Source organism: Hypanus sabinus, chromosome 1 (assembly GCF_030144855.1).
Source record: "Hypanus sabinus isolate sHypSab1 chromosome 1, sHypSab1.hap1, whole genome shotgun sequence".
Lineage (NCBI taxonomy): Eukaryota > Metazoa > Chordata > Chondrichthyes > Myliobatiformes > Dasyatidae > Hypanus > Hypanus sabinus.
This window is the reverse complement of record NC_082706.1, coordinates 22870363-22885750: the sequence shown is the minus strand read 5'-3', so window position 1 is coordinate 22885750 and position 15388 is coordinate 22870363. Positions and strand designations below refer to the sequence as shown.

The 15388-nt window shown below is 40.3% G+C and overlaps 2 protein-coding genes across 7 annotated transcripts in view; both read right to left on the bottom strand.

The window, feature by feature from the left end:
• The window catches only part of LOC132391895 (lysyl oxidase homolog 2-like), a 185102-nt gene extending 182206 nt beyond the window's left edge, over positions 1-2896 (bottom strand). The window contains exon 1 of the mRNA XM_059965647.1: positions 2772-2896. The gene's annotated coding sequence lies outside the window, so the exon portion shown is untranslated. The remainder of the gene's footprint in view (positions 1-2771) is intronic.
• Positions 1-15388, bottom strand: part of entpd4 (ectonucleoside triphosphate diphosphohydrolase 4) — a 33944-nt gene that overhangs the window by 2323 nt on the left and 16233 nt on the right. For 5 of the 6 annotated variants that reach the window (XM_059965675.1, XM_059965708.1, XM_059965700.1 and 2 more), the window contains 7 exons: positions 14560-14663; positions 14110-14169; positions 12936-13090; positions 8552-8718; positions 6455-6779; positions 4936-5021; positions 2772-2933 (listed from right to left, as the gene is read on the bottom strand). In XM_059965675.1, the coding sequence (XP_059821658.1) occupies positions 2772-2933; positions 4936-5021; positions 6455-6779; positions 8552-8718; positions 12936-13090; positions 14110-14169; positions 14560-14663 (1059 nt within the window). The remainder of the gene's footprint in view (positions 1-2771; positions 2934-4935; positions 5022-6454; positions 6780-8551; positions 8719-12935; positions 13091-14109; positions 14170-14559; positions 14664-15388) is intronic. The other variant, XM_059965716.1, reaches the window with a different exon arrangement.

Below are 15388 nucleotides of genomic sequence, written 5' to 3'. Positions count from 1 at the left end.
ATTTTCACCAAGTCTTTGATATTGTCCAACAGAAGTAGTTAGTATGCAAAATAAGAAGCAAGGGATTATATTACAAGGAAACACTGCAGGAAAAATTGGGCCCTTTTTGTTGCAGACAAATGAGGTATTGCATGGTTTAGTGACTGCACACAGTTCACAACATACAGCAATGATTTGGAATAGGGAACCAAGTGTAATACTAAGTTCACTGACAACATTAAATTATGAAAATGATACAAAGAAGCTTTAAGACAAGTTGGATAGGTTGAATGTGTGGGCGGGTATATGGCAGAGACAATAAAGTAAAATTTCTGTCTTTTGGTAGTAGAAAAGTACCTTAAATGATGATTATACAAAAGCTTCTCCATGGCCTAGAACACCTATCAATAGAAGCAAACATCGAGGTGCACCAAATAGTTGAAGTATGTGTGGATATCCAGAGACTTTTTCCCAGGGCTGAAATGGCTAACACGAGGGGGCTAGCTTTAAGGTGCTTGGAAGTAAGTACAAGGAGATATCAAAGAGTGGTGGGTGCATGGAATGCACTGCCAGCAACAGTGGTAGAGGCAGATATAATAGGGTCTTTTAAGAGATTCTTAGACAGGTACATGGAGCTTATAAAATAGAGGGCTATCGGTAGGGAAATTCTAGTCAGTTTCTAGAGTAGGTTTCAAAGTCAGCACAACATTGTGGGCTGAAGGGCCTGTAATGTGCTGTAGATTTCTATGTTTCTATGTTATTGTAAGGATGCCTTACTATAATTATAAAGACATTTTAGAGAATACAGTTTCAGACCCCCTTCAAGATGAAAGGATCCATCTACCAGTGCCATAAACCTGACTGATTCCTGGGATAACAGGGCTCCATTTCAGGAAAGACTGTGGCAACTGAGCCTCTATTACAGAGCAGCTTAGGAGAGTGGGAGAAGATCTCATTGAACTCAACAAAATTCTGATAATGCTTTACAGATTGGATCAGCTTGAATGTTTCCCTTTACTAGGCAGTCAAGGGTAGAGGAGTCTAGAACCAGAGATCACAGTCTCAGTCTTCAGGACTGTGGTAGGGCAAAGTTTCTTCACAGTGAAATTATGAAATCAGAAATCAATTGTTGAATATATTCAAAGAGGATGGATAGATTTAGAGAACATACAAGTCTTCAAGATGTATGGTGAAAGAAGTGAAACTTGAATGGCAGAGCACTTCAAAGCACCAGATGGGCTCCTCCTGTTCCTATGTCTTTATATATTGTTAGGGGTGACCAGATCAACAAGCTTTATCCAGGGAGAATCAAGTGGCTCTCTAGCATTGATTTGAAAGTAATCAATACAGAACCTAACAACCAACTTGTATACTACAAGCTCCCAAGTAAAACAGCATCATGGTAAATGGAGAATATGTATTTAGCTGTTGGTGCTGAAAATCTGAATTCAGCTTCTATTTCCACAGTTGCTGTCTTATCTATGCAATCCTTCTAGTATTTTCTATTTTAGTTCTGCTTTTAATGGATGTTGTTTTGATGGATAGCAAACTTATCTGTGTGATATCTAATGAGCCTTTGGAGTTAATTGTACATCCACCTGAAACAGTGCAGAGGGAACCTTGGTTTACTTTCTTATCTGAAAGATGACACCTCTGATTGAGCCATATTCTCTCACTCCTGCATTGCGCCAACAGCCTGGGATACTATACTTAAGTTTAAGCAGTGGGACTTGACCCATATGGTTCAGACTAGAAGGTGGACATGTCACCAACTTATGCAGATCCTAAGAAATGCAACCTTGGCCCCTCTAAGTAACCTGCAATCCCCTGTGCAAGCTAGCAGAGGATTGTTCTGCACTGTAAGTTACTGAAGGCGAAAGAGGAAAAGGGAGATTGTATCAGCAAAACCTGAGTTCAAATCTACATCCCAGATCCAAGAAGTGCACTTGCTAGCTCTTCTCAATCCACCTTAAATTCCTCTACCACGAAGAGAAATCTTTAACACATGTACGTAGACTTCTAGTATTACTCACTTTGAATCGAAAGACATGCGAAATTGAGAAGAAATCTTGGACCAAACATAGATCACGTCCCATTCCATAAACTTAAGCACAGATGTCTGGCAGATGTCCCAGTATAGGACTGAGAGTGTGCTCATCAGTCAGAGGTGAAAACTTTCACATGTTGAGTGGCCCAGTAGCATAGCAGTCGGCATGACGCTTTACAGTGCCATATTTAAGATCAGGGTTCGATTACTGCTGCTGTCTGTAAGGAATTTGTAGATTCTCCCCGTGACTGCGTGGTTTTCCTCTGGGACTTCCAATTTCCTCCCATATTCCAAGAACATAGAAGTTAGGGTTAATAAGTTGTGGGCATGCTATACTGGCACTGGAAGCAAATGGCGATGCCTGAAGGCTGCCCCCCAGCACATTTTGGACTGTGTTGGAAGTTAACAAAAAACAACGCATTTCTCGGTAAGTTTCAATTGGGTGTGACAATAATGCAAACCCTTTATCTTTATGAAATTACACCAAGGTCCCTTCTCTACTTTCTACAGAGGGTGAACAAAATCCCACAGCCTCACTAGATCGTGCACAGGTGAATTTGCCATTGCAACAAGGACAATATTTATCTCTTAGAAAGCACTAAAATGCAGAAATAAAAATAATAAAATGCTGGAAATAATCAGCAAGTCAGACAGAATTGTGCAAAGAAGCCTTTGCAGATGCAGCTAAAGTACACCGGGAATCAGCTTGAGAAAAAAAGATGTATAAATCTCAAATGAGTCTCACCTTAAGGGCAGGTAACGAGTGCGGTAGAGAATTGCTCCAAGTGTCCACTGTACTTCCTTGTCATAGACCAACTGAGCTGTTTTCAAGTTGGTGTAGTTCACAGGGAAGGAGAACCCATGATGAAGAACCTCATGCATCCACGCCGATTTAAAACACTGATACCTGAATTTAACACACACAGCATTTACAGATTTTGCCCCCAAGTTTTCCTGTTGCCTTACAATAAGGAAGTAAAATAAGATACTTCTTCCTCAGAGTCATGAGATAAGAAAGTGTAGTTAAACTTTGATAACACAATTTCCAGACATTTAGATATCCTGACAGTATGACCCCTGGCTTATTCATTAGTGGGACAGTGGTTCAGAGTTTAGGTAGAAGTAGTGTTGCCAGAGCCAGGGGCCTGGAAGGCAGTCAGGAATAGCATTTGGACTTTGTGTTGGATGTGCAGTCACAACTCAGACTGAGGTTTTGAACACCAGGGGTCTGGACCACAATTAGGTTGTAGCCAGTGCTTGTATGTTTCCTGCTACCTTCAAATTCACTGGGTTCACCAGAAAAAATTATTGAGCTATTGTTTAGTAAGTCAGAGAACTAACTGAAGTATCAACCAATAGTCTAGAAAATACGCTAGAGCCCAGGGGTGTCAATGTGACAGAGGAGAGCTTGTCCAGAAAAGAACTGGCTACACTGAAAGAATTGGCAATTCTATTACCAACCCCTCCCCACCCCCCATTCTCCAGGAACCCAAGAGCCCTCGTTACCTTCCCATTACAAAAACTCTGATCAAAGATGAAGTTGATTAAATTCACACACAAACATTTCACCTATCAAACCGTTTCACAAGGATGTCTTATTCAAAGCACATTTCAGCCCTATTCTCCAAGAATGTAGCATTCCCTTTGGCTAATGACTGATTCAAATGATGCAATTATGACATTTACACACTTAAGGAACTAAATTATTCTCCCTAAAAGTCCACAATGAGAAGGGAAGTTAAGCAGCCCTCTCACAGAAGAGATAGAAAAAGTCTTGAGCTCAACTGTAAGTTCTGAGATTGAGTGCAATGGTGAGTAAAGAACAGCCAAGCTGGACAAATACTATTGCCAATAGAGAATTTATTGAGCTTCCCTTACTAGTCAGTGACACAATCATTGAATATCCCTACGTTAAAATCCTGATATCACCATTAGCCGAAACTTAATAAAATTATTCACATCAACATTGACTCTCTTTCATTCTGGAGTGCAATGGCTGCAATTAGTATCATCCACCAAATCTTGACCACAATTAAACAAGGCTTCTTCACCAGCATCCCCTGAACTCATTTCACCTACCATCGTATAGTCACATTGGAGCAATGCCACCTCTTGACTTGGAAATGTACCTCTATTCCTTCATCATGGTTGGGTCAAAAATGTTCCAATTCCCAAACTAACAGGAGTACAACAGTTTAATAAGCACATGACTACCAACCAGATTCTCAAAATCTGTAGGAACATGGATTAAATGCCAACCTTGTCATTGAGCCACAGGCACTGAATAAATTAGTTAAGAATGAGAGACTCAGCTGAGAAAGTTTTGCAGTTGCACTCTGACATCAGGGTTGCGAAGACAACCCTACTCTGGTTCTTGGCACTCTTGAATTAAGGAAGGTAGCATTTTGGAAAGGGTTATGTCTTTCAATCTCAAAGATCTGACAGCAGATGCCCGTTTGTTACTTTGTCATTATGCATACATCTGAATGCTTTCAGTTGTTGCTTGCTGACAGTGTGAGAATCTCCATGGACACAGGTCTCGTTTAGATTTTCTCTCTTAAGTGTGATGTCAAGCTCTATACCAAAAGTGAAAAATAAGCAAGACGTTCTACTTTCTTCCATCCCTTACCTCCGATGCTACAACACAAGATAAACATGCTTTTGGAAAATGTGCTATAGCAGGTAATCAGAGCTCAGTATGCTACACGCGGGAAGTTAGCAAGTACGTTCTGTTCTGGCACATAGATTATAGGAATGGAGGCTTTAACAGTCTACAGTAGGGCTGGTAGAGCATGGCCAGCTTTATCTTCATTGAACCACAATATTTGTACAAGTGTGATATAGGAATGAAGATCCACTATAACACTTCCTTGTTCAATGAGATGAATGCAATACCATTAGGCACTTACTTCAGTCTGTGCAGGTCCGCGTGAGAGGAGTACAAGCCACGGTCAAAACGTTCCTTCAGAACTGTCCACTTTGTTGCACAATAATCCTATATATTAAAAAGAACACACATAAACAAAGCTAGTCTCCTGAGTTTATGCTAACTAATCCAACTAGACCTACTTCCTTGCTTTCTCTATATAAATCTTTCACTATGTATTTTTGCTATTTCCTTTTAAAGGCTACTACTGAATCTATTATTTGATGAGACAGGGAATACAATGCTACATTCCAATTACTTGCTGCACAAAAATAAGTTTTATTATTCATATTGTTTCAGATTATTTTGCTGATGCCAAAGCTGTGGGCTCTGGTGACTAACCCTGCCGCCAGTGAAAACAAGTCTATGGTAGCACCAAGAATAATTAGCAGATTTGGGACTTGATGACAACAGTGATTGCTGGTCTCCACTTTACATCAGCACCTTGGTAGCCATGAATTGATAACAAGTCTATCAAATCTTCCCTCAACTTTCTTTTCTATCCGCTGCACTTAATTGTTTGAAGACCTTACAAACTGTCGAAAATGTCACTTCTGCAAAGAATAAATTAAAATCCCTTTTGAAAAGTATGTAAACAGGTGCGCTTCGAAAGCACCTTGTGTGAATTAAGCCTCAGAAGAGATCTGATAAACCACAAAAGGTAATTACCTAGTCAGCTAAGCAGTCAAGAACAGGAAAGGCAAGCTGATTTGACCATCATGCTGTCATTTTGCACATCCCAGAGGTTCAGACAAGTTAAAATACTGGCTTACAAATTGATGTAAAACTTGCAAGAAAGGCTTGTCCTCTGGCCCACATGTGACACTGCCCAATTGTTTTCTCCACAGTGGTGCTAATTCATGCAGAATTATTGGGCAGCGCAGTGGCATAGCAGTTAGTGTAACAGTTTACAATGCTAGCTGTAAAATGGGGTTTAATCTCTGCCACTCTCTGTAAGCAGTTCTCCCCGTAAATGCATGAGTTGGGTGCTCAGTTTCCTCCCACATTCCAAAGACCCAGGAGTTAGGGTTAGTGAGTTATGGACATGCTATACTGACACCAAAAGCATGGTGACACTAGCAGTCTGCCCCTAGCACATACATGGACTGTGTTGGTTATTGACCAAGTGATACATTTCACTGTATGCTTCAATGAACATCTGACACAAAGATGATCTTCAATACTTCAGTTATTATTCAGGACATCAGAGGCAACAGCTGTGCTCTTCAAGATTTTATCACGAGATCTAAAACACCGGTTGACAGATGTGATCTTAGTTTGCCATCTCTTCTGAAAGATGGCACTTTCAGCAGTGTGGTGCTCCCACGGTAACACACTGCAGCATCAGGCTGTGTGATTAATTTCAAGCTTGTGCAGTGAGACCTGAACCATACACTGACACAAAGAGAGCTGTACCCACTCAGGCAAGATGGATACCCACCCGACAATCAAGATGTACATTTAGAGACATTTCACTGGATATATGAAATTCAGCTCAATACCTTAGCAGCCTTCATGAATTTAGTAACGTTGTAGGCACCACCCATTCGCAAGACATCTTCAGTACAGTAAAAAAATTCAGAAAAACCATAAAATTCACTGTTTCTGTAGTCCACAGGTGGCTGGTAGACCCCACTAAGGGATGTTGAAGTTTCATTAGTTTTATTCAATAAGGGGCTAATCACTTCCCGACACCAGTTAAAATCTCCCAGTCCTCTCAAGTACACAGTATGCCCATCTTGATGAATTTCATCCTTGATGTCAACTGGCAAACAGGGGTCCAAGTATGGGATTTCCTCAGATGTACCCGTCTTCTGCCCCAGCAACCTGCAACAGAAATGAGGCAAGTAATTTTTTTGTTGTTATTTAAACTGATTACATTTTCACTTGTCTCCGTTAGTGATAAAATGCACCAGCACAGAAACAGGCCCTTTGGCCCGTCTAGTGCCTGCCAAACTATTATTCTGCCTAGACACATAGACCTGCACCTGGACCACAGCCCTCCATACCCGTCCCATCCACGTACCTATCCAAATTTCTCTTAAATGTTTAAATCGAACCTGGATCCACCACTTCAGCTGGCAACTCATTCGACACTCTCACCGCCCTCTCAGGGAAGAGGTTCCCACCTCATGTTCTCTCCAAATACTAGTTGTAACAGTTACTATGTCTTTCCAGTCAAACAAATGAGAATGTGTATGTTTTATAATAGGCCTCTGCAAACCATTGTGTGCAGAGCACTACTGCTTGAGAATTGCCAGGCATGCCCAGTGTTGTCTAATAGAGTAGAATGTCGACTCACACAGAGATGACAAATGCCACTCACTTTAAATGCTGACAAATTGGAAGTGCTTCCCCTGCCCCAGGATCATATGATCTTATTCCTCCAGGTTTATTTCTCCCTTCATCAAACCCACCCCTTTACCACCAATGATGTTTTAAAATTCATGCCATCCCAATTGCCTTGCAGATTTACCCGACCCTTTCTCCATTATGCACACTGTACAGCCCACCCCAACTAATCCACACTGACATTTTCTCCCACTTTCCCATCAGCCTCAACGAGAATCATAAAGGAAATTCCACCACACAACACATCCTGGGCATTGTGCACAGCAAAATACCTAATACTGGGTTAGTGATCCAAACCATGTTTTGTACCTTTTCCCTCTCAAACCAAGCAGTTCAATAAACAGCATAAATTGTTTTGCTTTTAACACATCATCAAGCAATAGAGAGAACAAGAACTTTCTCAGAATTATTAATAGAAGCCCAAATAATCTGAGCTGTTTTATTTTGTGCTGTGGCTGACTTCATTTCACCCTACCTGCAAATCCTTTCACTTCTTTCCCTTATGGACTTATCAAGCTTCTCCTAAATCAATACCTGTCACTTCCAGAAATTGGTATGAGCTTCATATCCTCAGTGCTCATTGTACCAAGAAATTTATTAATTTTCTTTTGGATTTATTAATTACAACCTTATATCAATAAGATTTGGATTTACTCAAAAACAGAAACTCCTTCTGCTCATGTTCTATAATAGAGAACTATTCTCAGGATTCTGACTGTTTCAAGTTTAATTTTTAATTTGCTTATAAACACGACGTGCAGCTTAAAAGAATGGTCACCGTATCTATTTGGGAGGTATTTCATTGGCTTGAAAAATCTTGTAGGGCATCAAAAACAAGGGTGCTTAGCTTTAAGCTGAGAGGTAGAAAATTTAAAGGGGACAGTTGTTGATAGCTGAAATGCGCTGCTACAGGAGGTAGCGGAATCAGATAAATTTACTGTGTTAGAGAGTTATTCAAATAGATACTTAAATAAGCAAGGCAAAGAAGGAAATTACACTAATGTGGGAAAGCAGGATTTGTGTAGATGGGCAAAAGAGGTCAGCTTGGACATACTCATTTATATTCTGTTTGACAATTATACCATGACATGTAAAGTTGTTGTACTGATGCTATTACCTTCTCTCTTAAAAAGGATGGAGTGGAAAGAAGCACAAATGGAGCAAACACACTGGAATCCACCAGTTGGGCCGGAAAATAAATTTACCTGGCCCACATGTATGAATCTATCCTCAAATAGTTTCAGTACCTGTTTGTCAGCATAGTCTTGTAGACAATCTGTTCTTCATAGCGCTGCCTGGCAGCATTCCCACCGAAACCTAGAAATGTGGTGACATAGACTCTGTATACATGCTCTGTTTGATGGGCATCACAGCCCAGATTGAACTCTGCCAGCAGGTTCTTGGCTACTTCCTCCTGCTCAAAGTGAGAGTAATCAAACATAAGAAGGCAACTTTATCCTGCACCTAGACCTTTCAGCATGCAGCTGAAATTACAAAGCATAATTAACAGATAGCATTGAATAAGTACAATAGCAATGCAACCTTGAGGAAGTGAGCAGAAAGTGGCCCAAGGTGAAATGGAAATAAATGCAAAAGAGCTAAATGGGCATCAGCGGGATTCAGCAGCAGAAAACAATTAGATTTGTTAGACCTGGTTTTTTTGTGCCTTTAGCTTAAATATAAAATGTACCTTAACTTACCGGGGCCATGAGCTGGTGGGGATGATGGCACAAATAGGGTGCCTCAGTAAATTGAACAGATTCAAGGACTGAAAATACATGGGAAAAATGAAAATTGTACTCAAATTACTACCAAAGAAGAACAAAAGGGCACACACAGACTTCAAACTAAGTGAGAAAGTAAGAGACAAAGGAAAAGCACTTTGAGACCCCCCCCCCAAGATCCTGACAGAAAAGATCCTTCTTTTCTTTCAACATTGAGAGGACAAGTATCAGAATAGAGAATTTATCAAACAACCAAACACCAAGATTAACTTCCTACAGCTAACAATACAAATTCACTGGGATTAATCACATAAGTAGAAGGGAAAGTCACATGGCTCTTTGGGTCCACTCCAAAATTCAGAATCATGGCTTGAGGCCATTTTTTTGCCAAATACCCTTTTGGCCCAAAGTGCTATCAAACTCTGGCTTTTGTAGGCTCAATCACTGAACTGTTACTTTCTGGGTCCGGGTCTAGAAATTTGTCCATGCTCACTGAATTCTTGCTGAGGCCAAAAGTTTGGTTTCACATATTGGAAAGGTGGCCTCTAGAAAAAATTCCACAGAAAGACAGGCTATAAGTAGAGGGGTTCAAAATTTACTTTGGTGCTTGGGGAGAATGAATCACTACAGCATAAAGTTCTCATCCACAATGTACAAACTGCTGCAGGGTCTTCATTGCTCCTTAGCCCTGTGTGACTTCTGCAAATCTCCAAAACCGTCTCGAATTGATTTGACTTTATTACTTACATCCTTCATATATACATGAGTAAAAATCTTTGTGACTTCTCCATCTAAATGTGCAAAGTACAATTTATAGTAATTTATAATAAATAGTATGCACAACAATAAAACATAGAAATACAGTTGTGTCAGCATGAATTAATCAGTCTGATGGCCTGGTGGAAGAAGCTGGCCGGCAGCCTGCTGGTCCTGACTTTTATGCTGCGGTACCATTTCCTGGATGGTAGCAGCTGGAGCAGTTTGTGGTTGGGGTGACTCGGGTCCCCAGTGATCCTTCGGGCCCTTTTTACTACCTGTCTTTGCAAATGTCCTGAATAGCGGGAAGTTCATATCTACAGATGCACTGGGGGGTCCACACCACTCTCAACAGGATCCTACGATTGAGGGAAGTACAGTTCCCATACCAGACAGTGATGCAGCCCATCAGGATGCTCTCAATTGTGTTCCTGTAGAAAGTTCTTAGGATTTGGGGCCCATTCCAAACTTCAACCATCTGAGGTGAAAAAGGCACTGTGTGCCTTTTTTACACACACAACCAGTATGTTACAGACCAAGTGAGATCATCGGTGATGGTTATGGCAAGGAACTTAAAAGCTGTCCATTCTCTCAACCCCAGACCATTGATGTCAATGGGGATTTGCCTGTCTCCATTCCTCCTGTGGTCCACAACTAGCTCCTTTGTTTTGGTGACATTGAGGGAGAGGTTGTTTTCTTGACACCACTGTGAGGGTGATGACTTCGTCTCTGTAGGCTGCCTCATTATTATTTGAGATTAGGCCAATCAGTGTAATATTATCAGCAAATTTAATTAGCAGATTGGAGCTGTGGGAGACATTTTTAAAGCAAAAGACTTGTATTTCCCAGTAGGCTTGCAAATTCGTTGCAACCATTTTCATCTACATTTCAAGCAAAATTAAGAATTAAATAAGCTAAATTGGAACACAGGAGAAAGAGACCTTGTTCTCCTAGTTAATATGGGCCTTTAGCTTTGGAAAATGCCACCAGGAAGAATAAGGCCTTGGAGTGGTTCGAACATTAAAAAAATGACTTTATACTGTAGTGGTTCATCCCGCCCAAGCAACAATGTTAATTTCAAACTGCTTCTGTGGATCTTTTCCAAAGGTCACCTCCCTATGTACAAAACCACACTCATGACCTCAGTGGTTACTCCAGTGAGGATTATGACAGTGCACTGGACCCACAGGAATGACTGTTCAGGCACTGAGCTGATTTAAATTGGAGTCTGATATCACCTTGGACAGTAAGGGAATTGGAGATCAGAATTGAATAGTCTTAAAACTGTGCAAAGAGGAGTACAAAGCAGAGTGTGAGCAGTCAGGCTTAACCCCAAGGGATTTCTTAAGACTGGAGTGGTGACCTGGGAGTTTACTATGAGGAGGAACAAAGACAATGTCCTCCCCTCGGTCTTGTCTACATTGTAGTGGGAAATTTCTGTGCACTCAGTATCAAATGTCATTACAAATTTAATCAAGTGGACTGGTCCTCAGAGGACCTTAATCACGTTGTATGTATTTATCCCCATTTTGAGCAGACTCATTATAAACAAGTATCAACAGAAACTTCCTCATTTAACTCAACTATGCACAAGTGAAAATCCAATAAGGACTTTCCAGCTTATTACAAATCTCCCTTTGTTCTTACCACCCACCCTCATCTCTTCCAGTCCTAAAATGCTCCAAAACATCTGAGGTCTCACCCTCTAATCTGTCTGATCTCCCCAATCTCTATGCTCTGGAGGTTTCTTCCTACATCAGTCTTTTCATAAAGCCTCCTCCTTGACATAGCTTTTAGATGCCTTTCTGAGTGTCTCCTCATTTGTTTAAATGTTCTGTTTTGTTTGGCAGCTTTCCAGTGAAGCACCTTGGACTCTTACACATTAAGAGCAAATTGCTGCAGTTCCCAGGCATTTCCAATTCTCAGAGTGCAATCCTGTAAACTCATTTAAGTCAATTCAACTGAAGTTCTCACTCCCACTGTGTCTTGATGGAAGATTCTTCAATTTGAAACATAACCTCTTCTTCCCTTCCTACGGATGTAGCCTGACCTGCAGAGTATTTCCAGCATTTTCTATCGCTCCACAGATTGCAACTTGTTATTATTCAGTGACAGTACCCTAGACTGTAGTTTTTCTACAATGAGCCTTCACAGAGGCTGCAGCAAGCTTCAGGCTGACTCTCAGCACAGACCACTGTACCCTAGAATGTGCCAGTTAGCAGTGTTCCCTTGCGAACACCTCCTGACATGGGAAGACCAGATTCAGGATCAGGAGCTTTGACTTCCAGGCCTCAAACTTCAGAATTGCAAACTTTGGTCCTTCCCCTACCTCAAGTTCTATGCAAAGGCTGCACAGAGGCTCTTGTATCAAGGAGAGTCTAGGACCAGAGGGCACAGCCTCAGAATAGAAGGATGTCCTTTTAAGATGAGGAAAGGTTGCTTCAGCCAGAGGGTGGTGAATCTGTGGAAATCATTGCCACAAATGGCTGTGGAGGCCAAATCATTGGGTATATTCAAAACTGAGGTTGTTAGATTCTTAATTAGTAAGGGTGTTAAAGGTTACAGAGAGAAGGCACAAGAAAGGGGTTGAGGGGGAAATCAGCCAGGAGCATATGGTAGAGCAGACTCAATGAGCTGAATGGCCTAATCCAATCCTATCTCTTAGGATTTTCCATACTCCCATTTTCCCTTTCATTCCCAAGCACCAAAGATTTTATGGATAAGTATGCTGAAATGAATGTCACATATCCTGCACATCCTCTCCAATAAAACTTTCACAACTACCACTTTATCCCCTCATCCATTGCTGTTTTTCCCACATCTATATCAAAGGCCCATTCATTCTGCCATCAAGCCTGCTCTCAGACCTTCTCCACTTATTTTAAAATAGCACAAAATTTTGTTTGATTCACAAGAAGTTAATTTAAAAATAAAACAGCCATTTCAATAGAAAAACAAGCCAACACAACATACAAGATCAAAAAAATCCATTAGTTTTCAGAGCATGCACATAAGTATCAGCGAGATATTGTCTAACCAACATGCAAAGTTGTGAACACAAGGCTTCAATAACAAAGTTAAAGACCAAAGGGTGGGGAATACAGAATAAAAAGAAAAATGCAAAATAAAAGAAGGTTGGACAGATAATAACCTGTTGTGAAGAGGCAAAGCTTACAGTTTTGGGGACTTCATAGGCTATCTGGGTGGAAACTCCACCCATGTCCAGTACACCAGTTGTCCTCTTGCGGACAACGGCCGCCTGGGTTTCAGTGCCAGGAATGTTGACTTCTACCATCGAATCTTCGCCTGTGTGAATTTAGAAAAGGTCAAGAAGTTAGACATTTTTTAAAGCCATCACATTAGCTTTACACATAGTACACAATGATCAGAATGGATTTTATTCATCCTACAAACACTTGGAAGATGTTTAAGCTTCTGATCTGCAAGCTGAGAGGTCAGGGAATTCCTACAGCACTTCCCAACGTTATGATAACTATCTCAGAGGACAACACGGATGGCAGGTACAAAAATACACCACCACTGGCAGATTCACATTCACTGTCTGACTCCGAATCATATCACTGTTCCTTTACCAGTACTGGGTGCTAGGAATTATTGACACAAGAATGAGAGTAACTTCACCAGAAGGTACTGCAGTTCACTACCATCTTTAAGGGCAAATGCAGCTGAGCAATAAATGCTGGTCTTGCCAATGACAATCAGATACCACACATAATATACTGTATATATCTCCAAAATACATCTAATTATCTGATGGCTCACTTTTCTGTAGGAAAACAAATTACATTTTAATCTCAAAGCCATGCTTAAAATATCTAAATCAATCCAGATTTTCAAACAAGCTGATGGGGAAAGAAGCAAAGGCAGAACCTGACTCTCTTTTAGCAGAACATGCCAAAGATTTGTAGTGTCACATGGCAAAGAAATATATCCTAGCACCCACTGACCAACAAGCACTCCATTTGCACTAACTTTTCTTACACACCCCCCAACCTTCCTATCAAATTTCTCTTGAATCTACAATTCACTTATACTTGGGACAACTCACAGTGGCCAATAAACCTAACCACCAACACATAACATTGAACCCAGGTCACTAGAGTTGTGAGGTGACTGTGACGGTGCCATTCCTACATTATAAATTTATCTATCTTAATGACTAGCAGAGAACTTATAATATTAATTGCAACATAATACTAAGTTCTTCATTCTAGTGCAAAGTAAGCTATAAATAACAAGGTACAAAATACACCCAGCAAAAATTTAATCATATTATCCCTCATAATACATTAATTTATTTTTACCAGCACTGATGTGGTCAAATCTTCCCAGGACAAAATTGATTCCAATCCAAGCATACACACCTAAAACAATTTTTGAAAGAGAAATATTTAAAAGCACAACTCACCACAGAAAGACTGAATAATTATTTCTTACGATGCCAGAATCACAAAAACAGAACAGTGAAGATATGAACACAAGTTTTATTTTGTTATACTTTGTGAATATAGTCTAAACATATTCTGTTTGCATTCAAGATGTTTTCAAGTTCTTTTTCAGTGCCAAAAGTAATTTTAAGTATTAAACCCAACCTTCAACTTATTGCCTGATAGCAGTTACTATTCAACCAGTGTGTCACTCTTAACACCAAACTCAGTGCCAGTGTTGCAGTTTGCTTGTTAATATCTATCCACAGTATATTTGTCAAGTGAGTGATGACTGATTTAAAATTATAGAAAGCACAGAATACATACCTTCCTGTTTGCCTGAAATTACCTCAGCATGTGAATCTGCAAACAGGAAATCATAGTGAAGTGGGATATCTGTACGGAGGTCTTCAAGTATTGCATTTTGCTGGCTGCCAAACAAAAATGTCAGTGGTCAACACTTTGAATATATTTATTCATATTGTGTGAAACACAAATGTGCATCTGCATCTCCTAATTTCATACTTTAGACTGGCCAAGACAATCTGTCAACTCTAGCCCCCTATCAAATGTGACTGATCTATGTGATATTGATTACCAGCGAAGGATTTGACAGTAAGGATACCACAGCTGAACTCAAACTGAACTGCACCTGAAATGGACAAAACATGGTCAGTACAACGTTGTGGGCTGAAGGGCCTGTACTGTGCTGGAATATTCTATGTTCTAATACTTTCCAGCTTAAAATGGAATTTTTTTCTCAACAACTGAATACAGACATTGAGATGAGAATTCAAAGTTCATAGTAAATCTATTATCAAGGTACATATTTGTCACCATACAACTATCCTGAGAGTCATTTTCTTGTGGGCATTCATAGTAATTAAAAACAAAATAGAACCCATGAAATACCCCACACAACAAGGATGGATAAATAAACAATGCGCAAAATACAAAAAGAAAAAAGGAATGATAATTAAACAAATAAATAAACATCTGGGAACTGTAGAGTCCTTAAAAATGAGCCCATAGATTGGGGAATCAGTGCAGTATTGTGGTGGTTCAAGAGCCCGACGGTGCAGGGATAGTAACTGTTCTTGAACCTGGTAGTGTAGCCCTGTACCTCCTTCCTGATGGCAGTAGTGAAAAGAGTGAA